The sequence below is a fragment of the Salvelinus namaycush genome, chromosome 1 (assembly GCF_016432855.1).
Source record: "Salvelinus namaycush isolate Seneca chromosome 1, SaNama_1.0, whole genome shotgun sequence".
Lineage (NCBI taxonomy): Eukaryota > Metazoa > Chordata > Actinopteri > Salmoniformes > Salmonidae > Salvelinus > Salvelinus namaycush.
The window spans coordinates 70,032,510-70,060,385 of NC_052307.1; the positions used below are offsets into that span (position 1 = coordinate 70,032,510).

Consider the following 27,876-nt stretch of genomic DNA (forward strand, 5'->3'; position numbering starts at 1 on the left):
GCGACGATGCCTGGATTGAGCCTGCGTTTTGTTATGATTTCCAAGTGAAATGCAATTACTGCTATCTCTCACTCGGTAGTCGGTTTGTGGACTAGTGCGCTTTTTCTCTGAACTTGTTCGTCGCCTCGGGAGCAAACCATGGATCACTATGAGGAAGATTTGGGACTCCGGGCGAGTAAATTAATGGAGGACCTTTCCTTATATGAAGCATACAAGGATGGCATGTACAGTTCAAGGAGAGACATGGTTATCAACCCCGATTTGGAATTTTCGTCTCCAACGATACCCGAGCAGAAAAGTAAGACAATGAATGGCAGCTCTGCGCCTCACCAACAGATACACAGCGTTGAGAATTACATGTCTGGGAATAAAGTGTACACTGCGGCTCCCGTGCGCCCCGTGTATGGCAACAGAGCCGTTCCTGTGGATTATTGCACCCCTCAAAGAGACACAGTTTATCCTAATGAAGACAGCTATTGCACCAAATCCGAAATTGCTTTGCCGTGTTATAGCGGCGCGTCCGAGCGGCACAGGAGGTACTCATTGGAGGTGCAGGGGCATAGGTACAGCACTGGTAGCGCGTACGATGGAGTGGTTTTGAACAAGCCAGTACCCTCACCTGGCAACAGATGCAACAGTATCTGTGTTACCACCAACCACGACGGCAGATACAATGCAACCAGCCCGCGGTCCAGTTTCGCAAGCTCCCTCTCCTCCCAGGAGCAAAGCAAACATGCAAGCCCGAGGTCGAGCATCAGTAGCCCGCGCACGAGTCTGGTGGTACCCGGGCAAGACAAGTACACTAGTCCCAGGTCCAGTCTGGTACACTGCGAAGGGAGCAGTGCCCTCAGCCCCCGGTCTAGCTATGCAAGTACAGCCAGCGACACAAGTAAACATTCCAGCCCAAGGGCCAGTCTGAACAGCTATGACTGCTGCAGTAAGCCCAGCAGTAACCGCACCAGCGGCATCAGTATGGGCTACGACCAAAGGCACATCAGCCCCAGGTCCAGCACAGCGAGCCAGTATTCTTGTACCACCAGTCCACGCTCTAGCTATTCAGATTCGCGTTACATGCCTGTTGGGAACCATGATCTGGAGGGTGCAGTTTTGCATGGCATGCCGGTGGCCAGTCCCCGGTCAAGCATCTGCAGCCAGGACGGGTGTGCAAGACCCGGGACAATAGCTAATTGTGTCGTTAGTCCCCGGTCCAGTATCTCCAGTCACAGTTCCAGAAGTTCCCGGAGCTCCAGGGGATCTATGAGCACCTACCCTGATCTCCAACTGCCTTCACCCAGGTCCTCAATGCTGGGGACTGGTTTGCAGGAGGACATACTAATACAAGATTGTGGCGATACCAACGGTGTTCATAGTCGTATCCATCTCCAAGCGCTCTCTGGGATGCCAGAGGCCCTGCCACAGCATGCACCACAACAGTCAACCCAGGCAGGGATGAATACAGAGGTGACCGCTGGATCACCATCATCTTCTTATGGGCTCCATACGAAAACTCCAGCCTCAGGGCAGAGGTTTAAACTACCTTACCAGGTGACCCCATGCCGGGAAAGTGGCCCAAGCCAAGCAGAAAGGAGTCTGGAAGCACTCACCTTGGAGCTGGAGAAGGAGTTAGAAATGCACATGAAAAAAGAATACTTTGGTAAGTGTAACTCCTCCTATGAACACTGTTTATTATAAGGAACACTATGAGAGTGCAATGAAGTGAGAATAAAGCTTTAAAGTAGAAAAACAAAAAATGAAATTAAACAATATTTTGATTGATCTTGGCATATCTTTTTTTAGACTACTTGTAAACGTATGACAGCTCCCTAAACATGTCTCAATAAGAATTAGGCTATTCTTACACAAAGTCAAATTAATTAGTCATGTAAAAATGTAAAAGGGCCAGACTACATCCTCCACGTTCCATGTGTTTGGTGGTCTGATAATAACCCTCATGGTTATGAACTTGAACTCTGGTGCCCTGTGGTCCATACATGTGTGGAAGATAAGTAAATTGATGGGCTTCACTGGGTTACTTCATCTTCAGCTGGGTCACTAACCTCATTATAGCTGAGCACATGTTCATTGGCACAACACAGGTCAGGCCATGGCGATTTGGAAACATTTTCAATCATAACACCTCTCATTTTATTGCTAGACAAAAACATCTCATCACCTGTTCTAGTTGATTTACCTAATAAATATTTTCCCTGTGATAATGTGTTTACACTGAGGATAATTTGAGTTTATTTGAAGCATGGGTTTTAATGAGCGCAGTGCAAAAACTAACATACATTTTTCAAGTTTAAGAATATTATCTTCACATTACATTTTGTGTTGTCATAATATTTTGTGTGTTTGATAGTGTTTGGTATCGTGGGAGGCTGAGGCGGCGTTAGGCTAACTGGAGCATTAACTGAGTGATCAGGCCCATTTTGTCCATGGAGCCAGCTGATTGGTCAAACAGTGTTGTGGCCTGGCCACAGCAGCCCTGCCACTGATCAATCAGAACTGGCTGGTGACGCCTGAGGTAGCCCTTTGCCTCAAGTCCTTGGGTGTTTTGTGAGGTGAGGTGGGGGTTGGGGGAATGTTGTCCAGAGAGCTACTGGGGATCCTTTTCATTATAAAATCACAGTCCTGATCACCATCTCCGTACCTTGCACAGCAAGTGTAATAACAATAGTGTAAGAACATAGTAATAACAGCCTAACTACATTACATATTGACATAACTGAGGGATTTTCTTATGTGTAACAAGTCAGTTGTTATTAATTGTTACTCATGTTACTACAAAGCAGATATTCCAGTGTAGTTGTGGAGCTTGTAAAGTTTGTCTGTTTAATTGTCATGCTGTAGTTAAAAGGGTGCGTTGAACACGACTTCAGCCTAGCTTCACTGAGCTTTGTTGTCATCTCATCTAGTGGCTGGTTGCAACCTTAACAACTAACATGTATTCTATAATGCCAACAACGACTCCCTCTGTGGCAGATAAGAGTGGCTTTTACAGGGAAATACACATTTCTGTTTTGGCAGAGCTAACGTTTACACAGCGCTGAGTAGGGCTGAATGGAACCTTCTGTTCTGTCCCAGGGAGCGAGTAGATACCCTTCAGTGATTCAGTGGTCTTGCTGCTTGGTGAAAACGCCCAGCCATACGGCCAATGCAGCGGGCATTCTCTGGAAGACTTCTCTCTGCCATTTCTCTCTGTGCTTTCCTCAAGATGCATTTTTTTTCTCCATGAGTGCTCTGAGCTGTAACTGTTTTGCAACATATTCCCTCTCTGAGACTTGAAATCATTGTTTTTGAAGGGGTAAACTCTCTCCTCCCACAGGAAAAGAAGGGAGAATCTATCCACCTTTTGAATGTGCTGATGGACAAATGGCTGCGGTCTGAGAACAGAACAGTGGTTTGATTTTGTTTTCCTCCAGTGCGCTGGCTGGCTCAGAGTGACGCTGAGACGGCTGTTCATTTGTCACAGAGGAGCAGGTGAGAGCTGTAGAATGTAGCAGACAGAAGCTCCTCACAGTACGCTGGGCCGAGAGAGAGAGAGAGAGACACACACACACACACACACACACACACACACAGCTCTGTTTCCGTGGCGACGGTGGAGAAATTGATCGCCCAGGCTTTGAGGTCTGTGCTGTCACACTGCGTTGCTCTGCTCTGTGCTCTGCCTCACTGCAGGCCCCTGTGTGGCCTCTGTTTGTTGTGGTGGCGAAGGAGCTGTGAATCAACAGCTGGCCCGGGACAGACCAGCATTGAGGCTTCCAGAGCAGAGCCGCCCAGCCCCCTGCTCGCCCCCGCCCAGACCCCCCCGCGAAGCCCTTCATTAACCAGCCAGTGGGGAGTCGGGCAGCACCAGACACTTGGCACACGATCTTGGCTCGCGGGCCAGACATGGCGGTCGGGGGTCAAGTCTGATCACCTGCTCAGAATAATAATGACGGTATAGTAATGTTACATGGTTGACTCAGAAAGGGTTTTGTCAACTTTTATTGTGTTGGTGGTGGTGTCAGTCACCCCAACTCTCAACTCTCACTGCAGCCGCTCTGGAGGGCAGTCTGTGCTACAATGTGTGGCTTAGAGCTAAATGGAGCAGATACAGTTGCTCTTTTGACAAATACACTTATGAATACACAAAACACATAGGCAGCCAAATGTTTTAGGGTCATTCGTAACTCTTGTGTCAGTTGAAACGTGAACATAGCTCACATTAATGATACATGTTCATGATGCATTAGCTTAATCACAAATTCACTCTCATTAGTGAAGTATGAGTATTTTAGCTCCCTATCATGAATATGGGAAGTGTTTAGAGTGCTGCCATTACCCTTCCAACAATAGACCATGAGTAGAGAGAACACACTGTCCCTGGCCTGCCTGAACAACAACAGAACACAGCATAATCGCTTAAATATTGTGAGAGATTTTCAGACAGAGTTTCTGCCTCATTTCCAGTTTTATGCCATTTCTCAAACATCTAGGTTTTGGACAAACATTGCAGGCAGCTGTACATCAAAATAATGATTTCAAGTACACAAACAAATTGAATGTTACTATTTCTTATTAGTTCCATTCTTGCTTATGTAGCCTAATAGTGTATTTCATATGTCCCCAACAGTGGTGTACTGCTATTTCTTTAGGTGAGGGAGTGCAAAAAAATGATGTAAATGACATTATTTACTCAATCAAAGTTTGTACCGACAGATGTAGCCAATTTAATGGCCTATCATTATAGAATATGCATAAAATGCATTCTCCAATTGCAACATCTGCCTTTGCCTAACCATATTGTCCAAAGAAAATGTTCTATTTTTAATACCCTCAAACACCAAGTTAGGCATAGTTTGTTAACACAATCTACTCTAATTCACTCATAAAACAGTAGGCTAATATTTTGTTATCACAATCTACTTTCAAATAGGCCATCATCACTGTCCATCGTGAATTATTATTCTTCACATTTTACAGCTGAAACGTCCAAACTGCATCTCCATGCCAATCATTTGTTTGATCTCAATCAGTTTCATGGGAATATGCAATTACAGCTTCTTGAATTAGCCTACTGTTTTATGAGCCAATTAGAGTAGATTGTGTTAACAAACTATTAGCCTACTGTTTTATGAGCAAATTAGAGTAGATTGTGATGACAAAATATTAGCCTACTGTTTTATGAGCAAATTAGAGTAGATTGTGATGACAAAATATTAGCCTACTGTTTTATGAGCAAATTGGAGTAGATTGTGATGACAAACTATTCGCCTACTGTTTTATGAGCGAATTAGAGTAGATTGTGATAACAAACTATTAGCCTACTGTTTTATGAGAGAATTAGAGTAGATTGTGATAACAAACTATTCACCTACTGTTTTATGAGCAAATTAGAGTAGATTGTGTTAACAAACTATTAGCCTTGTATTTTGTTTCAATCAAAGGGTATATCCTGCCTAGTGGCCCGCGCTTTTGAGTTGGCGCATGTGGATTTTTAAAACTTGTTGTGTGAAGTGATAGTCTTCTATTTGTAATGATAGTAATAAGTGATGACTATTTGGTGTAGGCAACAGATCTTGATGAGATTTAATTTTAAGCAATTGGAGCGCCCTTCGTAGTGTTGAAAGGACAACGCCAGGATCGCACAATGATCTTAAAGTAGTTAAACCAACTTGTGGTGCTGAAGGATAGCTCTGCCATTTGGCCAGTTCAGAAACAAACAACTACGTGGTATTGCTATTTGGTTATAGCCTAATGTAAAACAAATACTTAGCTTAATATCATTGCACTGGTTGCGAGGAGAGCTTTATTGCGAGTAGGCATTTCATTGTATTGTGTAGCTTACATGCTCTATTATAAATAAACGTTGATTTGCTTGAACACAATACAATATACCCTATTACAGAATAAAAGAAAACAGAGAGGTGAACTATCAATTAATGTAATTTATTTGCATAGATATTATCAAAACAATTGACCAAGTAGTGAACATAAATCATTACCATGTAGAATTGCAGGAAATGTTTTTTTTAAACCACCATAAAATCAAGCTTTTAGTGTGATGTATTCATGCATCACAATAAACTATAACCTAAATGCATTATTACCTCAAACTTGACCCAATTCACAGTTCCAATTTCCCATCCTAACATACCAAGCTAGAACAGGCCCTGCGTCTCAACTAATAGCCAATGTAGGCTAAATATCCCAAGCAGGGCTACTGCAACTTCCAGAGAAGGTCAGGCTCTCAGGCTTTGCGATGGCCACTCTGGTTTGGGTGTCCTCGGCAGAACGATGTTGCTCTAACCATGTGGTCACATTTCGTTCTGGGTTCCACTGCGCAGAGGGGTCCGTGGAGTTTTATGAACATCAAGGCAGACACACACAGGGAAATTTTGTTTTTCAACGTTTTCATTGGCCATTGTGGTCCATCCTCCGACGGGCTTCCACAGTGCACACACACAGCTTATAGTTCTTCATCATTCTCACCACCAGAGAGAAGAAAGGGAACAAACCACCATTTACCTACCTCTAGGCTGCTATACATATTTATTTGATTTGTCATTCTATCCAGAAATAGTTTTACCAGCTGCGTATATTCTCAAATTGAAAAAAGTGAGGGAGCACCACTCCTTCACGCTCCGGCAGCACTACATCCCTGGTCCCCAAAGGTGTGGAACTCTGAGTTATGGGCAGCGTCACTGAGTGTGCTACTGACGATGAAGGGCAATGTTCTTTCTTCACCACGTGTGTCCAGTGGTATTGTCCTGTCCTGATCACACTGGACATGATTTAAATTAAGAACAAATGAGACTTTTCCTGCTCAGTCCCTCTCTCTCCCTAACCCTCTCCCTAGTCCCTTCAGTCATGTAAAACACTGTCCACATCCGTTTGAGGGCCTTTTAGGCTTAACAGCAACATTTATGGGAAATCATCTCAAGTCAACTTGGCTCAAAATGCCATGAACTTTTCCTTAGCTTGTAGCAAGTTCCCTATTCTGTTCAGTTTTTCCTGTCAAGCTTTCCTTCCTCAGGGCAAGGCTTCCACCTTGGGAGATGAAATGGACATGTACCTGGAGGTGTGCACATGGACATGGTCCATTGTTTTGTTTACAATTCTGCCTGAAGCTCCAGCAGGACTGTACTATAGAAGTACAGTGGAAATAAGCAAAGCCTTAAACTACAGTGGAAATAAAGTATAGTGGAAAATAAACAAAGGCAGAGAAAGAGGACAGTATTGGGGCAGTTGCTCCTATGAGTATTCAGAAGATATCAGCTCAACAAAGCCTCTAAGAATGTTGCTCTACCCCACCTCATTGTCAGCATATTTCCCTGCAAACATCTCAGCACCGCTATCTATCTCGTAGTCAGATACCGTAGTAGACAGTGGAGGCTTCAGGCAAGTGCATGCGTCTGGAATGCAGCAGAATGGGACTTAGATAGCTGGAGGAGACCTTGGTCTGGAGAATGCACAATAAACTGTGTGTGTGTGTAGGGGGGTTGTGATAATGACCTGCTTAGCAGAGATATCGTCAAGTGGTGGGAGTCCATACTCCCTCCAAAAATCAACCACCCTGGAGTGCAGACTCCCCCCTACCTTCCCCACCTCACTATAACACATTTCAGCTCTACTCCCCGGGAGCACTTGGTCCTTGCACTCAAAGTTCAGACACTCCAAGATCAGAGACCACAGATAGCCTTTGCCTTGCAAACCTTGTGAAGACTTGTCATTGCTAGCTTCACATTTCTCCACCCTGTATCTCCTAGGAACAGCCATCTTTTCAAAGCAGAGAAGAAGAGGTGCAAGTGTGGTACAGATGGTATAATAGAGGTGCCATTACATTTTCAGGACCTGCCATTATCAGTGCAGATCCATGTGTTTAAATTGTATGGCAGCCAACAGTTTGTTCATGGAATTGTTCGATGCCAATGCCCCAATTATGGAAAAAAACTAAAACATGTTCAGAAATATTCCTGGAAGTTCTGGAACAGTGGGGGAGTATTTAAAGACAATTAGCAGTGAGATTGGCGGACCAGGAACATTAGCAGACCAGACCAGACTAGAGTAGTATGCTGGGCTTTGAGTTTGGAGGTAGTACAGATTGGCCAGCAGCCTTGGCGTAATCAAGAGAGTCTAACTGCTGTCAGCTGAGGCAAGGCAGATTATAATCAATGACCATATTTACACATAAATATTATTGTCACATACACATAGTAGTACGGTTAAGATCCTTGCTGAAGGCTACAAGCCCAATGCTCTAACCGCTAGGCTACCAGCAGCCCTACATGCACACCAATATCCCTGTTTTTGAGTTGACGCATGTAAACATCATATCCGTTTACAATAACCCAAATAAGCTCCTATCCTGGTTTTAAGAAACCCAGATAAGATGCCTGGGATATGCTGATCTTAGACGGGATACTGTGGCATGTAAACATATTTTCCAATTTACTGTTGTTTAAATGGTCTGCGCAGACTCAGTTTCACATAGTATCAGCTTTGAAGTTCAGATGGGAAAAGTAATAGTTGGAATAGTAACTGAAGTCTGGACACTGACTGTAGGCCTCACATGTAGCCTATTATAACATTAACTCATGCAGAATTAATTGTTTCTTGCAGTAAAATGATAGACCAAATGTTCATTTTGTCTTGGGAACAGGAGTGGAGAAATATGATTTCTTTCTTACATCTTGAGAAAATGTGAATGAGCGCTTTGGGACCTGTTATGCAGCCTAAACGTGCATTTTTTTTCTGCGACAAAAGCTGACAGTATTTCACTTTCAGTCATATAAAATATGCTTCCAAGGCAAACTGAATTACTGTCAGAAACATGTTGGATTGTTTTCACAGATTTTCATTTCCTTAAAAAAACTCTTTGGGCTAGGTGTCCCGCTAGCATCCCGAAACTGGAGGGCGCCCAATTCAAATAAATAATTATAAAAATGCTGGATATTAAACATTTATGTACATACAAGTGTCTTATATCGGTTGAAAGCTTAAATTCTTATTAATCTAACTGCACTGTCCGATTTATAGTAGGCTTTACAGCGAAAGCATGCCATGCGATTGTTTGAGGACGGCGCCCCACATCAAAATATTTTTCCACCGGCACAGGTTTCATAAATTCACAAATAGCGATGAAAAATTCCCTTACTTTTTGAAAATCTTCCTCTGATTTGTCATCCAAAGGGTCCCAGCTATACCATGTAGTGTTGTTTTGTTAGATAAAATCCTTCTTTATATCCCAAAAGGTCTGTTTAGTTGGCGCCATCGATTTGTGTAATCCACTCGTTCAACATGCCAAGATAGGAATCCGAAAATCTAGAAAAAAGGACCCTAGCCCTAACAAGTTAAAACCGGTCAACAAACTGATGTTAATTTTGAACGGAAAATCTCCTCAGTCCCTAAATGTCTTTGCTGCGTGAGAGAAGCAGGAATGAAAGAGAACGCTACCAATGTCAACTACATTATTGATAACGGTTTCATTCTATCGATGAATGACATTCTGGTGAGCAAGGCTTTATTTAGTGTTGTAGAGCAACAAGGAATGACAGAAGAGAAGCTGTGTGTATATAATTATAGACTAACAAAGTTGATGAACAAATAGCCTTCCTAATGTCGGAAATTATAAGCAGAAAAATATCTAAATTAGGTGTACAAACCTTTTTCCCCGCTCTACATTTTAAAAAATATTTTCACCGTCCTTGGGTAAATTAGCAATATTCTGTTTATTTATGGATACAGAGACACTCATGGGTGGTAAATCAACGGTGCATGTAAAGCTTATCCTGAATAAATCAAATCAAAGTTTATTTGTCGCGTACACAGATGAGCAGATGTTGAAGCAGGTGCAGAGAAATGCTTGTGTTCCTAGCTCCAGCAGTGCAGTAAACAGTACAATACTGATACACAAATAATCCCAAGAAAAAAAGAAAATAACTAAAGAAGAACAAACAAGAGATTAATAAATCTAAGAAAAATAAGACCATAACCAGGATATGAGCTATTATCCAGAATACTGTGTGCACGTTAACATTGTCAGAGTGCTTGCAGTTCAAGATCCGTAGTCTTCAGAAACACCATGGAACACTCCAATCCAATCTGATATCTTGTTCACTTTTAGTAAATCTAACTAGTTCAGGTGCTGGACAGATACAAATAAAAAAGTCTTCAACTCCCACAGTAGTTTATTGAGACGTACAAAACAGACAACATTTCGACACCACTGGCATCTTTTTCATGTTCACTTTTAGGTAGTTACATAACTACACTTTCCAGTCTTCTGGGTGTTTCGTTAAAGGGAATATAGAGGTAATATGGGATCTATCAAATCTGGACAGTAATATTTTATTTTCTTGCCAATGGCTATTCTAGATATTTATTTTGGCCAAGCTGTTGTGATTAAGATGATTCATAGTTTGGCACTTTAACCTTATCAGAGAGAATAGCCCTAATTTCTCCTCTTATCTTTTCTGAGTGCAGGAACAGTGTCATGAGTTTAAGTTGGAATAGGAAATACCAATATTTGACTTTGGTCCAGCTGAATGACTCTTGTTGACAGGAAAGCATGTGGGCCTAACCTTTGGATAGCCTTAGGTTACCGTAGTCCTTCATTTAAAAAAATGTCATACAGAGTGCGAATTACAGAGGATGAATGAGACATGAGCTCCTCTAAAGGCAACAAAAGTTCACCTTTGGGAGGGTCATTAAATATTTATAAATTGACGAGATGCGCGCCAACGGCAAGACGCATCAATCTCACCGGAGAAAGCATCCAAGCGAGCGAAACAGCGCCTGTCATACTCTTTTTGGCCAGACAGCATCAGATACATATGATACACATACTGAGACAGAGGGCCACAGTTTCGATCACTCGGATGCTTTCTCCGGTGAGATAGATTCAACCACTTGCGAATTGACCAATTATGAAACCTTTAGTATAAAGAGGAGGAAGGGAAGCGCTACTAAGGTACACAATAGTACATTTTGGTAGATAGAAGGTGCTCTTTGGTAAAAGGGGTAAATTGGTTATCAAAAAGAAAGGAGGACCAAGGCACTCTTCATATAATTAATTAAAATGCCTTTATTAGTATGGCATGTTCAATAGAAACAAAGTTTTTTAAAAACCGACGCGTTTCGGCTGCATGACGAAGGCCATGCAGCCGAAACGCATCGTTTATTATTTCATTATTTCATTTCATTATTTCATATGCTTTTTCTTTTTTTATTGTTCACATTTTTGGGGAAGTATGGCGTCCATTGGCATCCATGAATACACACACCACTGTAGTAGGCCTAATGACAATCGCTGAATGTCATTATGGTGTTTTTAACAGATGTCTCTTCCCTTTCATGAAATGACGCGTGCACCGTGCACTGTTTGGATGCTGGAATTATTTTAGAGTGGACGAACGTACGCAGCCACAGTTAGCCTACTTTTTGAAGTGATTTGTTTGAGAATCAGATTTAAACATCATTACTGGGTGTCTTCATGCCCCATTAAAATGTAATGCATTTTTGTCTTTACTATTAGGCCCATAAAAAAAAAATGTGCATGCACGAGGCTCCCAAGAATGTCACGGTACAATTCGCACTCTGATGTCATAGATGTAAAAAGCAGGGAAGGGGTCAATTCGGAATTTGGGGAATTTAATTAAATTCAAACAATGAATTTGAATTGAATTTGAATTGGCCACACCCCACAGGAAGCAGAATTTGAATAGAATTTGATTTGAAGGAAGTAGAATGGAATTCAAAGCAATTCAACGGAGAAGTGAAACATGAAAGTCTCATTTAATTGGGGTGTGGCTAATTCAAATTCAAGAATTGAATTGGAATTAAAAACAATTCGCAACTCTATACAGAATTGACCCCAACACAGGTAGCCCTTTAGACTTGTACCCGTATACGGGTTGAAAATGGCAGACTTGGACACTGATAAGCACCTAAATTGGAACGCAGTGGCTGTACTGTAATATGCTATACTTGACGTCAGAGCTCAGGGTCTCTTCAATTAGGCTCTGTATGGGTTTTGCAAGCCAAGCAAACGTGAGTCCAAATGTGCACTTCACATTTACATATCATAAAACTCAGGGGTGCAACTTTGGTTTTAGAAGTGGGGGGGACATCACTTAAAAAAATATACCAGTCAAAAGTTTGGACACACCAGACAACTACTACTTTGAAGAATCGCAAATATAAAATATATTTTGATTTGTTTAACACTTTTTTGGTTACTACATGATTCCATATGTGTTATTTTATAGTTTTGATGTCTTCACTATTATTCTACAATGTAGAAAAAAGTTAAAATAAAGAAAAACCATTGAATGAGTAGGTGTGTCCAAACTTTGGACTAGTACTGTATATGAACATGACTGGGCATTCTAACATATCTGTATCCATTCATCATCATCAATCGTGTCTCCCAGGTCTTCCTCACATTTTTGTTATACATGTTTTGTGTCATCGGGAAAAGCCTCTATCAACTCTTGATACGGTTTGGAAATCAACTTTGGAGGTTTGTCAGACTGCCTTAAAATAGCATTTGGCTTGTCCAGTGTTTGCTGGACAGAGAGAATAAAGTGTTGTATCTGCAAAAATTCACATCACCTCTGTCCCAGACTGATCTTCCCTGGCTGCCTGACCCTGCTGAGACCCATGTCACCATCTAATCCTACTAAAATGAGGCATGAGAAAGAATTACCTTGGTGTACATTTATTCATTATATCATCCAAGAATAGAATCAATGGTTCAATAATTGAAATGACCATTATTCCCAGGTCCCAGACTGTAGCTTTAAGCTGCTGTCCTGTAGCTACTGGAGGTCTACCCATCAATTCAAGATGGAACTTTGTCATTCACAGGCGGGAGCAGGTGTTCAGACAGACGACTTTGGGATTTTTATTTTTATTTTTTTTGATACGGTCTTTAAAACTTAAATATGTAAATAAATATTGATAATCAAAAAATGTAATCATCATTGAAAAGGATTACTCATTTATTTGTCTCTGCCTGCAAATCGTCCTCCTTAAAGGTAGGCTATATCCAATAGGACTATGCAAAACGTAGCAAGTGTGACTGTCATCATTCTTGCTGCTTCCAGTTCAGTAGCCATACCAGCGAGATCAGGTGCCTGTGTGGTCTCAATTAAATAGAGTAGGCTATAGCCTATGTGTACATGAGCGGAGAAGCACGGAGCAGTTATCTTTCCAAGGAAATGTACTTCCTAAATAGGTCTATGACTAGGCTATAGTTTGCTACATTGCCTAGAATAGGCCTACATATTTATCACCCATATTCCTCAGTCTGATATAGCCTATAGGGTGCAAAATTGCTGGGACCATGCCTGGCAAGTGATCTGTGTCACATACGCCTAAAATAACATTGCGGGACTGCGGTTGGTTTTGGGACCAGTTCTTGCTGTAGCGGGTTGGAGCTGGACAGAAAGCCAGCGGGTGCGGGCAGAAGCGAGATGATAAAAATCGGTCCCACGCAGACCTCTACTGTGCAACATGACAGTGAAGCCTGTAACTTTAGGGCTGTTTATTACTGTGTCAGTGTGAAAAATCGAGAATTAGCTTGAGAAACTTACAGATAATGTTACATTGACAACTGACTAATACAACTAATACAACTTCAATTGCTTGGCCGATGGTTTCATCGTTTGATTGAGGTCTAGTTTGATTGAGGCAAAAATAATAGCAAATGTAATTCAACTTTTGGCCAGCTCTCTCTGACGGTACATAAACTGGCAAAAGCTTGCCAAGTTAATTTTTAAACATGACAAAACAAAGGCTACAAAACATTTCTATACATACAACTGCTGTTAGATAGTAATAATAGCCACCTCATATCATTATCTGACAGATAACAAGAGGCTAGAGCAGACCTGGCTGTGGTAGCTACTCACTAGCATAGCTTTTTCATTCACCTCAGTCGAGAGGGGATGAAACATTAGCTAACGTCACACAGTTGCATCGTTTTATATCACATTCCAATAATAAAACTGGGGGGGGAAATGCAATTTTAGAATGTGGGGGGGACATGTCCCACCTGTCCCCAGTGAAAGTTACGCCCCTGATGAAACTCATGTAATTTACAGTGTCAACAGTGTGATGTTTGGATTCAGTCTTGTCAGGTGAGCTGTCGTGTCCTCATCTTTAGTCTAATAATTTCCCCATAATCTCCTAAATGTTCCCTTTTAATTGCTACCATGGTTGCGCATATGCTTTCCATATTAGCCCTATCCATATAGGCCAATTATGAATCTAAGGGGTTAAGACCTGTCAAAGAGACATCCTGCATCTATAGCAGTATAAGTCCAGCACATATTTTAAATTGGCCTGGCTCTAGAAAGTATCATTGCCTTGAAATACTGTCAGAATAAATTGTTAGAGAGAGGACTAGATGATGACACTCTTTCTTCATTACTGTCAACATGGGAGGAAGTTGGGGGGGTCAGCCCCCTGTAGGGATGTTGTGTCCTGTAGGCGTAGTGACCCTGGACTCACCCTACCCAGGCTTTGACCCTGCACTCGCTGTGGAATGTGACCCCGGCGGAGGCCATCTTGTGCGTGAGAGGAAAGCAGGGGAATCATTAGTCCAATGCTATGTCCAAATAGTTGTCACCGGCTGGGTGCCTTCCTTCTCTCCTTCCTTAGTAAGGGTTTACCATCAACCTAAAAAGAACCACATAGATGAAAGTTTGTAGTCCACACCTGTGGGTAAATCACCTTTTTTTCCTCTAAATTGTCTAGTGTTTCCAGGTCAGTGGTCGTCCATTGGGACATAGCCCACTAACTTTTGCTGAATCACTTTTGTTATTGTGCCACATTAAGAGAATGCTTCCTGCCAACCCCTAACACCTCTGGTTAATGTATTTTTAATTTAGATACAACATAGATCAATGAACCTCACAGAGACACATTAGTTTGGTCCAAGTACTGTATATACACCCTTTATAGATCATTGATGGAACATGGAAGTTACTAGCTAAAGCAGTTACAATGACGTGTACTTTACTGCTGTATGAAAGCTTAAGTAGGATTCAGATTGAATATGTTGATGATAATGGTTGGCAGGTAGCCTAGCGGTTAAGAATGTTGGGCCAGTAACCGAAAAGTTGCTGGTTCGAATCCCCGTACCGATTAGGTGAAACATCTGTCAATGTGTCCTTGAGCAAGGCACTTAACCCTAATTTTTCCTGTAACACGGAACCCAAACCGGCTGCGCGCGTGCTCCATCGTGCATAAATGTATTTTGTCCGCCCACACCAAACGCAATCACGACACGCAGGTTAAAATATCAAAACAAACTCTGAACCAATTATATTAATTTGGGGACAGGTCGAAAAGCATTAAACATTTATGTCAATTTAGCTAGTTAGCTTGCACTTGCTAGCTAATTTGTCCTATTTAGCTAGCTTGCTGTTGCTAGCTAATTTGTCCTGGGATATAAACATTGAGTTGTTATTTTACCTGAAATACACAAGGTCCTTTACTCCGACAATTAATCCACACATAAAACGGTCAACTGAATCGTTTCTAGTCATCTATCTTCCTTCCTTCATGTTCTTCTCTTGACTTTATATTGCGATTGGCAACTTTCATAAATTAGGTGCATTACCGCCACTGACCTCGTTCGTCTTTGTCACCCATGTGGGTATAACCAATGAGGAGATGGCACGTGGGTACCTGCTTCTATAAACCAATGAGGAGATGGGAGAGGCAGAACTTTCTGCGTCAGAAATAGAACTGATTTCTATTTTATCCCTTGGCAACGCAGACGCTCGTTGGCGCGTGCAAGCAGTTTGGGTGCAATAATTGAATAACATAGATTTCAACATTTATTTTGCAACGCTCACATACGCGAGCGGTGTGGTCAGCCTGTAAGTTGCTCTGCCTAATGACTAAAATGTCAATGTAAAATAATGATGATTATGTCTACAGATGTTAACCTGTGTCTCTTCCCTCCTCCAGGTATCTGTATCAAGTGTGGGAAGGGTGTGTATGGAGCCAGCCAAGCCTGTCAGGCCATGGGGAATCTGTACCATACCAACTGCTTCACCTGTTGCTCCTGTGGTAGGTGTATATAGCCTTTGTCCACTACTCCTACTCAGCACCTGCATCATTGGCTGGCATCACAGATGTCCTGTATTTTCATTTCTTAGCACAACATTGATGTTGGTTGCCAGAGTGTCTTTGGGAGTTATCAGCAGAATGCTCTATTCTCTATTTGACAGGAACACGGATGATATATTGGAACGAGTGGGTTGTAGAGACGGATGTTGAATCTGCAGTCAACCTGAAAAAAAATTGTTTATGCATGTTGTGTGTATACGTGCGTGTGCGTGCGCGCATGTGTATTTGTGTGTGTAGTGCTGCCCTGTCACCTGACTCCAATTGTCCTCTCTAGTTTCAAGTGGAGACGAGGGTGAAGTCGGAGAGAGTTTGGAGCAAGGTTGCTTTCATTCATGCACTGATGTACATGGATGCTGATCCCTTGGCTTTGGAAGAAATGCATATAATTGACATGTAATTGAATACATATACTTTCAGATGTATTGTGTGGTTGAAGAATGAGGGGCAGTGTCTCTAATCCTGAGGTTTCTCTACAGATTCCTTTTGACCTGCTTTGAAAAGTGTACTTGAGTCAGACCAGAGAGATATACTGTAGTCTGTTTCCATTGGTCAGACATTATTGCCCATCTATAGTGGTTTAAACAGTACAGAAAAAGAGAATCTACACTTCTCTGTTATTCAGAATTTAAATTAGTTTGGTGAAATCTATCCAGAAGTGAAGCAGGTCTTCCCCTTCTTATTCTAGTGGTCTCTGTATATAGATGATAACAGGCCCATCTTGACTCTTGCGATGGTTTATTCCTAACGTAAACTCTGCGATGTATTATTGGGTCGCTTATAAATGGGAATGTTTGCTTTTTTAAGAGTGTTTTCAACACCTCTTAGAAGTTTAGTTTTAAAGTGCCTGTAGATCTTAAAACACACCTAATGATGTATCAACGTATTTGTTGACAAACTGTTTTTGTTTTACTTTTTGACTAAAATGCCACAAATGTTATTCTGTAAGAGTCAGGAGCTCCATAGCAGAGAGAGTTCAGTTCTCTGAGACATTGCTGGCTGGTAGCCTTGGGCTTTGTTTAACCATGCATAATTGAGGCCTCCTCTTGGCTTGCTCCTATGGTTGCACCCTTTTTTCATGAAATGGCCAGGAATGCAAACTACCCCCCTCCACTTCAGCCGGCCTTCCCATGAGGACCTCAATCAGACAGTCACAAAGTGTACCAGGCCTGCTTATCAGAGGGGGCCGGCCTGGCATGGGCTCTGAGCAAACAACACACACATAAACACACACACACACACACACACACACACACACACACAGAAAAATGTGTGCGCGAGTAATTATACGCTCACACATCACGCACGCACACACACAAACACCCCCCACCCGCCCAAACATACCCACACACACTCCTCATTATTTACTCGTCTCAACTATACAGTCATAAGACATACCTCTGTGACCAGTCTCCTGTTTATTTCCTGTACTGGTGTTGACGCCCAGCTCCTGACTGGATCACCACCCACTTCCTCCTTCCACATGCCTTTTGTCTGCTAGCTCACATGTATCCATGCCTATAATGGGGCACGCTAGTGATTAACTAGTTACATCTGTGTTACTGTAACACATCCTGCTAGTGCCTCTCACACCAGCCAGGAGAAAACAGCCAAGGGCCTTGTATTTCTGAAACCTGTTTATGATGCATTGTGGTTTCCTCAGTCACTCACCAGCTGCACCTGACTGGCTGGCTGGCACAGGGCACACATCTCAATGTTGTGCTGTCTGCTATAGGGATCTGGCTGGGGTATGGTAGATGGCTGCACTAAGTAGAGTTAGCCTGGCTACTCCCCATATAAATAGAATCTAGTCATTCTATTACTATGCTACTCCCTCATCTGAGTGTAAATTGTGGGATCTGGCCAAGGTTTTAAATTATGTACAACAACTTGGTAGTGTAACCCATGCTGCCTTTGGCAATGGTTCGACTACTTGATCATGACTTTCGCTGTGATTTAGTTGTGGGGGAGTTTCTGAGAGACTGAGTGGGTCATGGTTTTTTCACTTTGGATGAATAGCGTGCCCAGAGTGAACTGCCTCCTACTCTGTCCCAGATGCTAATATATGCATAGTATTATTACTATTGGATAGAAAACACTCTGAAGTTTCTAAAACTATTTGAATGATGTCTGTGAGTATAACAGAACTCATATGGCAGGCAAAAACCTGAGAAAAAATCCAAACGGGAAGTGGGAATTCTGAGGCTGGTCGATTTTCAACTCATCGCCTATAGAAATCCCAGTGGGATATGGATCTGTTTGCACTTCCTATGGCTTCCACTAGATGTCAACAGTCTGTAGAATGTTGAATGAAGCTTCTACTGTGATGTTGAGCCGGATGGGAGCTGTTTGAGTCAGTGGTCTGGCAGAGAGCCAGGTCCTGGACACGTGCATTCCACATGATATCGACTTGCGTTCCATTACTTCTATAGACACAAAGGAATTCTCCGGTTGGAACGTTATTGAATATTTATGATAACAACATCCTAAAGATTGATTCTATACTTAGTTTGACAAGTTTATTCGACCTGTAATATAACGTTTTGAAGTTTTCGTCCGAAGTTCGCCTGGACCTGCACGAGCGTTTGGATATGTGTACTAAACGTGCTTACAAAAGTAGCTACTTGGATATAAATAATGGACATTATCGAACAAAACAACAATTTATTGTGGAACTAGGATTCCTGGGAGTGCATTCTGATGAAGATCATCAAAGGTAAGGGAATATTTATAATGTAATTTCGTATTTCTGTTGACTCCAACATGGCGGAGAAATGTTGTTTCTATCTGAGCGCCGTCTCAGATTATTGAATATTGTGCTTTTTCCGTAAAGTTTTTTTGAAATCTGACACAGCGGTTGCATTAAGAACAAGTGTATCTTTAATTATATGTAAAACATGTATCTTTCATCAAAGTTTATGATGAGTATTTCTGTTATTTGATGTGGCTCTCTGCAATTTCTCCGGCTATTTTGGAGGCATTTCTGAACATGGCGCCAATGTAAACTGAGATTTTTGGATATAAATATGCACATTATCGAACAAAACATAAATATATTGTGTAACATGATGTCCTATGAGTGTCATCTGATGAAGATCATCAAAGGTTAGTGATTCATTATATCTCTATTTCTGCTTTTTGTGACTCCTATCTTTGGCTGGGAAAATGGCTGTGTTTTTTGGACTTGGTGGTGATCTAACATAATCATATGTTGTGTTTTCGCTGTAAAGCATTTTTTAAATCGGACACGATGGGTAGATTAACAAGATGTTTATCTTTCATTTGCTGTATTGGACTTGTTAATTTGTGAAAGTTACATATTTCTAAAAAATATTTTTTAATTTCCCGCGCTGCCTTTTCAGTGGAATGTTGTCGAGGGGTTCCGCTAGCGGAACTTGTGTCCTAGAAAGGTTAATGATATTAGAGAGACTGGGAGATTCTGTAGCTTCTGAGTTTTCTATTTGAGAGATGTGCTTGTGGCTCTGTTGGTGTCTTAACTTGGCTGTTCTCTTTAAAGAGAGACTTACTTAAAAACTTTTTGGAAGCAGCAGCAGGTCAGCACATGCTCACGTTGCCGGGATCGAAACATTCCTGTCTGAAGTCCCAAGCAATCTGAGTGAGTCACTACCTCCAGCATCCTTCTTTTACTTACCACGGCACTGGGCAGGCCCTCCCTCCGCCTCTCCCTCTCTGCCTCCTCCCCCTCAGATCCCCACTGCCTGCCTGCAGGTGATAAAGGCCCACTTGTTCTGAGAGGAGAGAGTGGGAGGAAAGGAGAGGGGAGAGTGCGTGGGGTAGAAACTGAGAGGGTGCAACATGCTTGATGTTTCCCCCCTACAGGAAGAATATGGGGATACTGAACATTTAAAAGATGGTAATCTAGGGCATTATTCAGATTATTTACATAAGGAGATATTCATTCAGTATTTATTGTGATCTCATGTCTTGGCTTAGCAACTATAGTTAAAAAAAAGAGTTGCCTATGGCCAACAGCCAGGTCATTAAAAGTCAACATAGTAGCATAGGGATTTTATAAATGACACAGGTCCAATGACATGTCCAGATGCCGGGCTGGTTGGCACCAGGAGTAGCAGTCAGCAGTGCTACAGTACCGCCACCAGGCTACCGCAACCAGGCATCCATGACTGGTCCACAATCTACCACACTGACCACATGATCACAAAACTTTGATCGCTGCAGTATGACTCACTAAGGATTTTATTTTTCCTCAGATAATTATTTTATTTGACCAGTTCACTGCAGTTTGTTGTAGTGCTCTAAAATGATTTCTGGTGGGTTAAATATCTAGCTGAGAGAATCGCTCCCATTATTTCAAGATGCACGGACCTTTATGTGCATGTGTGTGAAACACAGCACTGAGTCATGGGAAACCAATGTTGGAGCTGTAAAAACTAAGTACAGTATCTTGAGTGTGAAATCCTAATCAGGGAGCCATTTGGTCCTGAACTCCATGGAAAATGTCACATGTCCCACCGTGCTCAGGGGCTGTGAGCTGAGGAGAAGAGGAGAGGAGCCCTGAGCCCAAGCCCACTGCAGCCAGCCCAGCACTTTCCTCTCCTGTGACAAAGGCTAGAGGGAGAGAGAGGGAGGCAGGGAGCCCTCCCCCTCTCTATGAGGGAGGGGGGGTGGAGGGGGGGTTGAATGGGACCAACTAGTGACCTCAGGCAGAAAGAATGTCCCCGTTTGCTCAGGCAGCCCGCTCCCTTAGCAGAGCACCACAGTCAGCGAGCGCCGAGGGCTTTGTGTTTCACCTTCCAGATGCACTCGCCAGAGCAAAGGTCACCAGACAGACACACAGCAACATGCCCCAGCTCCGGCTCACTGGTGTGTTGTTGATTTGAATGTAATGGTTTTTATAAGTTTAGTCACTCTGAATTAAAAGAGCTCCTCCTCTGTAGTCAACATGAAATATGTTTTTTCTCTCTCGTCCAGCCTCCAACTCTAAATGCTAATAGTTCCTCGCTTTCAGTCTTAAGTCTCACCTATTGTGTGAACAGCATTCTTCGGCTGCTATAGCCATTTATGTGGGTGTTAATGTATTGCTATCTCCCAGCAATGTCACACTGTGTGTGAAATACAGTGATTGCATTCATTTGGGTGTAAAAAGGGGGACATGTCTTTCCCAAGCCAGGACACCCATAAAATCAATGGCAGCTCAGGACGGCAATTAAATCTGACTAATCCTGCAGATTTATGAGCTCTATGCGCTCTGTCTGCCAGGCTGGGCTGGGTTGAAGTCACTGCGCTGCCAGAAAGAGAAGACTGCTGCTGCCATTTAGTGTATTTGAATGGGCATGCATTAAGAGAAGCATCGCAGGGGGCGCAAAGGCCAGGGCCAGTGGGAGTGAGCATTGAGGAGATCTTTCCTTTTAGGTGGAATTCCCTTTTATCCTGTGGAATTTAGTGCTACTGTGCTCATGGAGCCCCAAAATGGTGACTTTGGGGAGGGACTGCCTGTTAGTACCAGACATGGGGAAATCCTTTGCTCAGGCTCCTATATTTGGGCTGTGGTGGTGTGTGTGAGTGTGTGTGAGCTGTACACAATGGCAGGGGTAGGGGTGAGGAGGAGGAGGGGGAGTTCGTAAAGCAGTTTAGGCCTGGTCTGGATGATGGGGCTGTATTGATTGTTTGCTGGTTCTAAGTAGAAGGAGTCCCGTGGGGATCAATGGATGACCAGAGTATTGAAACAGTAGTGTGGACCTCAAACGAGTAAACCTACATTATGTTACTATCATCTGCTTTGGTCACTGGTGTTTCCTGTTGACATCTGTTATTGTTGTGGCTTTAATGGAACAGAGAGGAGTCAGGGGAGTAGGAGGCAGAAAGTCAACTCCCATTTCTATTTATTCTCAACAATACAGTTTTGTATAATGTATTTAAAATATCATCAGGAGAACCCCTGGAGCATTTCAGCATTGTTCAAAAGGCTGGAATCACTATTTCCTTGATGTATTAACTTTCTTATAGCCTACGGGTTGGGTAAAATCACATACGTAGCAACACTTTTACAGTTTTCACTTTGACAGAGTCTGATACAGGAACACTTCTATATCCCAGCTCACACACTTACTTCTCTTCTTCAGGGAGGAGGCTGAGAGGGAAAGCTTTCTACAACGTCCACGGCAAGGTCTACTGTGAAGAGGACTTCCTGGTGAGTTACAACATATGTTGTCCCTGCGTGCCTCCTAATGCACATGCATTTATGTTTATGTTATGTTCATTATGCAGATGTTCAGAGGTTGAGTTCTCCATGTCCTTCATACACACTCACCCCTCGATGACAGACTTGGGAGAGGAGCGGTTGCACATTCTAAAACCCTCCAGAGGAAACAGATGTTTCACTGCTACAATTAAAGTTAAGCACAACCCCTCCAATTCCCACTAATTTCCCCCAAATTTCCCCAAGGAGCACAATTACCCCACTGCTCTCATCCCATTACTCCCCAGCACTTAGAATTATAGAGGGAGGCGGAGTGGCTGTGGGCAGCTGCAGGCCTCAGACTGCCTCCTGTATGATGTATCCATCTGCCCAGGTTGGACACATTGTATTGATCTCTTATAGACGTCCGTCAATCTATAATCAATGGGAACCAGGTGTTTTATAGCAGTCGTTTTTGTCTTCCAAAAAGATACAGACCTTATTACTACTGAATTAGGTTGTTAGGTTGCCATTTACTTACTTAATGTAAATGATTCACTCTATTACACATAGACATTGCCCATTGGCCCCTAAAACAGACTTTCAAGAGGAGATGATGAGTGCTAAGAGTGGTATTGGGTCTCCTCATACTGTAGATGTAAAGAATAGACCCTAAAGGGATCAGATGGTGGATGTGATAAAGTCCCTAGCTTCCTCAGAGTATTGACCACCAGCTCTGCCCTGTCATCGGGGCAGATGGTCTGTCTTGGGGGGTTAAAGTGGAAATCTGGAGTCACCCTCCCCATGCACCCCTCACCACCCCATCTCTACCTGCTGCCCCTGTCCCACCATTACCCTCCTCTCATCAGGTCATGACCCCAGGGTCATGTGCTTTGCAGATGGTCACTATGGGACAAACATAACGATGGTAATGCATGTATAACTCACATTTAAATCCCTCATTGACTTCAATGTGATATCTTATGTTCAAGTTACACATGTCTTACCTCGAGTTCGGGTACATCTCCTTGTGTTTGTGTGACTGTGGTCCAGACTTTAGGAGACCACCAATAGTAGAGAGCTGAGGACTGGATGTGTGCTCTCCTGTTAGTAGAGTGCTCTGATGGGTTTGGTTTAGGACAGTATCGTTACAGCAATGCCACTGGTCTCTCATATACATCTCAACAAAGAGAGGAGACAAAGGAAAAAGGACCAACTCCTTTCACATCAATATAAAGAGAGCAGCAGCACCCCCTATAGATGGTGTCATTTAGGCTGTACTCTGGCTCCCTACATTTACATTTTGGTCATAGTGTTAGGGGTTCTCAAACCAGGGTTGGGGTCAATTCCAATTGAATTTGAAATTCCAATTCAATTCTTGAATTCACTTATGAAGTGGAGAATTTACGTTGAATTCAAATCAAATTGAATTGGAATTAGACTATTTGGACTGTTTGAATTTAAATGGAATTGAATATTTGTGGAATTGTTCAGGAAAATATTGAATTGGGAATTGAGTTATTGGAATTGACTTAACATTGGAATTGAGAGGAATTGAATTATCTTTGAATTCAAAGACTGACATACAATTAAAACGGATTTAATTGAATTTACAGGGAGAAGGAAATTAGAATTTAGTTTGTGGAATTAACCCCAACCCTGTCTCAAACACTTAAAGGTGTCAAATTTAGCCATCCTCTCTTTTGTAATGCTGCACTCCCAAGTCTCAACCATACACAGTTAACAGTCACCATGTAACAGTTTCCATTGCTACATGTTAGAATATTAACAAGCCCAGTGATAAGTCTCTTTTTTTTATCTCCCACAGTACTCTGGCTTTCAGCAGACGGCAGAGAAGTGCTTTGTATGTGGTCACCTCATCATGGAAATGGTAAGAAATAACCTAATACTGTAGGAGGGCCTGCTAGATAGGGATACAAGACAATCAGCAGAACAGTATGCCTGTCCCTCTCTGGGATTTCTCTTCAGCAGTAATGTATCTCTTCTTGACATGTGGCATCATACCTCCTAGTTTAGTTTTGCTTCTGTATCTGAATGCCAACGGGCTGGTGTGATTGACTCCTACTGAGAGGCCTCAATCTCTAGCCTTACTGTTATCTCTGTGCGTGTGCGTGTGTGTGTAGATCCTGCAGGCACTGGGCAAGTCCTACCACCCTGGCTGCTTCCGCTGTGTGGTCTGCACAGAGGGTCTGGACGGAGTGCCTTTCACTGTGGACGTGGAGAACAACATCTACTGTGTTAAAGACTACCACACGTAAGGACATGTGTCTCTCATAGATAATGCCAACATGTGATGAAGTCAGCATGCAAGAGTTTCTTCATTCCGCAGTACTCTTTAAATCCTGGTTTGTGCTGAGACTGATATGAATTATACAGCATGTACCAAGACTTAACTTCTACTCTGTTTCCCCCACAGGGTCTTTGCCCCAAAATGTGCCTCATGCAACCAACCAATCCTCCCTGCTCAGGTAATGATGAGCCAATGACTGCTTGTATCCTCTTACTAGTTGTCAGAGTCATATATAGTATATACTGTCGAGGGTTGGGCCAATGCGGTTTCTGTCTGAACGTTCCGAGATTGCCATTTTCTCCTCCATAGCCGTTGCTAAGTGATAATTGACGCTTCCGAGCTGTGCTGTTTCTTTCTGATAGTTTTCAAAACCTATGAAGATGTGCAGTGAAGGCAGATGAGCAATTAGTTGACACAAAAACACAGTACCTACATGGATACACCTTATCCCGAATGATAATCAATAAAAACGTCTGTTAAATTCGCTGCTCTGTTTTGCTTGTTTACAGAGGGTCATTTCATAGGGAATTGTTGGAGGCGCTCTCGTATTGTTACAACTCCCAAATTTTGAGAATAAAGGCACTAACATGGCGTCCCTTTTAAAACCAATGGCATCCGTTCTGACCCAACTCTCTTAATATTCAGCTCTGATTGTTGGTGCCAGTGGAGTGGTGGAAACGGGAGGGTCTGACTGACTGTGTGTGTTTCCTAACAGGGCTCTGAGGAGACCATCCGGGTGGTGTCCATGGACAAGGACTACCATGTGGAGTGCTATCACTGCGAGGTGAGACAATGTCATTACCTCCCTGTTTGTGTGTCTTGTCTTATTTATGTTTTGAACGTAGCCAGCACATTGACTATGATCATTAATCCATTTTAGTGTAAATGCTATGGCAGTGTGGGTCTATGTTGCTGTGGGTGTGTGCACTACACACACAAACTGAACCTGAGTGAGGGGCAAACCACTGTGGTGACTCATTGTCCAGGCACATTCCAGAGTTGAGCTGTGGGAGAGGAGAGGGTAGGGTGATAGTGCTGGACTCAACTGGACATCAGACCAGGGGTTGTTGTTTGACTACCCTGGAATCTCAGCACTCTGAGAGACCGTTCAGACCACTTACTCACTCAGACACATGTACAAGAAATCATCCCACGTGACCTACAAACCTCAGTGTAATCAAAGTAATTAGTCAAGTCAGCCAAATTGAATTCCTGACAGTGCATTCATTAACACAGCAGTTTAATGATAGCTCTGTCAAGTGTGAGTCATTGTAACCAGGGCTCAAATAAAGTGTGTGATTGTAAGTGTGTGTGAGTTTGATCAAGAATTCCATGTTTAATGGCAAAAGCTGGTTGACTCATTTCATTATCACGCATTCCAGGGAATAGCTCATATCCCGTCTAGGTGAGTGATAAAGGTATTATGTAGACAATAGGTAATCATTCAGCAGCCTCTGTGGGGTTGATAGTCATTACAGGGGTCTAAAGTCCAGGTCGGCAGGGGATGGAAAATTCATCACATATTTAAAAAAATGGTTAAGAGCCCCGTATGTAATTATTATTTTTTAATTTAACCAGGCAACTCAGTTAAGAACAAATTCTTATTTACAATGACGGCCTAGGAACAGTGGGTTAACTGCCTTGTTCAGGGGAAGAACGACAGATTTTTACCTTGTCAGCTCGGGGATTCGATCTAGCAACCTTTCAGTTACTGGCCCAACGCTCTAACCTCTAGGCTACTCCGCCTCTTCGTTAACTTGACAGGAATACCCACCAGCGGCCTCTCATATCAGTCGAGAGGTAGAAAAGGTAGAAAAAGGTAGTACAGTACATATCTGAAATATGGATAGTTTTGATATCCAGCACCTGCTCAAAGGCATTGGATGGGTGTAGGGCTGGGCAATAGGGCCAAAATCTCATATCCCGATATAGGTAATTTCATATCCCGATAACGATACACATCATGATATAGCATATTTTCTGTAATAAATAAATAGCTTATATTAAATGACCACATGTAAAGGCCTATTTCTGTTTACATTTTGAATTATACTCAACAAATAAAAGGTACTTACTCATATTTGATTATTTCTCCTTTTATTTAGAACCTTTGTGCAAAGTTTCAACTAAAATATAAATGTATAAAATCTTAAAAGGTAAATAGAATACACTTCAACTATAGTTGCAAACAAAATAAAAATAGGTCTAATATATATATATATTAGGGGGCTTGCCTGTTTTGCATGTTATTTTGGCATTAATACATGTTACATATCAATTTGTATTTGGTACCTTGGGTCAAGTGTTAGCACCAACTCACGAAACTCCTGTTTCGCGACCGTGTAAATTGGGGCCATGTCTTTGCAGATGTAAGTTGTAACGGCAGCTGTTATCTCCTTCCATCTTCGTGATTCTTTGCCATGGTGTGCCGCGGGCAAACGCCTCTTGCAACGTCTGAGTCGGGGGTTTGTTTTGAGCACTCGATTGTACTTGTTTGGGTCTCATCTGTAGACTCTCTCCGTACTGTTTCACATGATTCTTGCGTAGGTGGTAAAAGAGGTTAGTGGTGTTTGAGCCTGTTGTCGGGACCGGCCTGCGGCATATTTTGCAGAGGACGGTTTTCTGGTCTGTGTCAGACTTTTCATACCCAAACGACGTCCATGCGACCGAAGTAGCCCCGCTTTTAGGTACGAGCTCCGTGTCTCTGTGCTCTGTGTCACGTTCACTCTCCTCCATGTTTGTTTGTGTTACAATTTTTTCCGTGTGGAAGAACGCAAAGTGTCGTCCAATTGACAAAAGATATTGCCGTAAAGAGTGTGATTTGCGACACAACGAAATAAACGATAGAGCATAATATGAAGCGATAGACGTTTATCTATCATCACACGATATATATCGTCATATCGCCCAACCCTAGATGGGTGTATATAATATTTTCCTTCACAAATGTCCAGCTACTGCAGTTCACTGAGTCTATCTCTCTCCCTCGGTGTTGTAGGACTGTGGCCTCCAGCTAAACGACGAGGAGGGTCACCGCTGTTACCCCCTGGATTGCCACCTGCTCTGTCACGGCTGCCACATCCGCAGGCTAAAGGTCCCGGTGCCCGCCCACCCGCCCCCCAGCTACCCACTACACGTCACTGAGCTGTGAGAGGGCAGGGTCGGCGAGGAACCAACCCCAACCCACCGCTGACCCGCCTCCCAGGTGACCTGAGACAACAAAGAAGAAGGAATCCCCCGCCCACGGAATCCCAGGAACTTCGGAACAGACAGA

General features: G+C 42.7%; 1 protein-coding gene across 1 annotated transcript; it reads left to right on the top strand.

Moving 5' to 3' along the window:
* Window positions 1–66: 66 nt before the first annotated feature.
* Window positions 67–27,753, top strand: LOC120056600 (Wilms tumor protein 1-interacting protein homolog). The gene is made up of 8 exons (XM_039004801.1): window positions 67–1,654; window positions 15,973–16,074; window positions 22,236–22,303; window positions 24,120–24,182; window positions 24,436–24,566; window positions 24,729–24,780; window positions 25,318–25,386; window positions 27,601–27,753. The coding sequence occupies exons 1-8, from the start codon at window positions 139–141 to the stop codon at window positions 27,751–27,753; spliced, it is 2,154 nt and encodes a 717-aa protein (XP_038860729.1). The 5' UTR covers window positions 67–138.
* Window positions 27,754–27,876: the final 123 nt, after the last annotated feature.

Excerpts from the sequence above, each read along its gene's own strand:
- LOC120056600 (XM_039004801.1), top strand. The coding sequence starts at position 139 with ATGGATCACTATGAGGAAGATTTGGGACTCCGGGCGAGTAAATTAATG. Across the intron at positions 22,304-24,119 it reads ACTGTGAAGAGGACTTCCTG|TACTCTGGCTTTCAGCAGAC; the intron begins GTGAGTTACAAC and ends TATCTCCCACAG. Across the intron at positions 24,567-24,728 it reads TGTGTTAAAGACTACCACAC|GGTCTTTGCCCCAAAATGTG; the intron begins GTAAGGACATGT and ends TTTCCCCCACAG.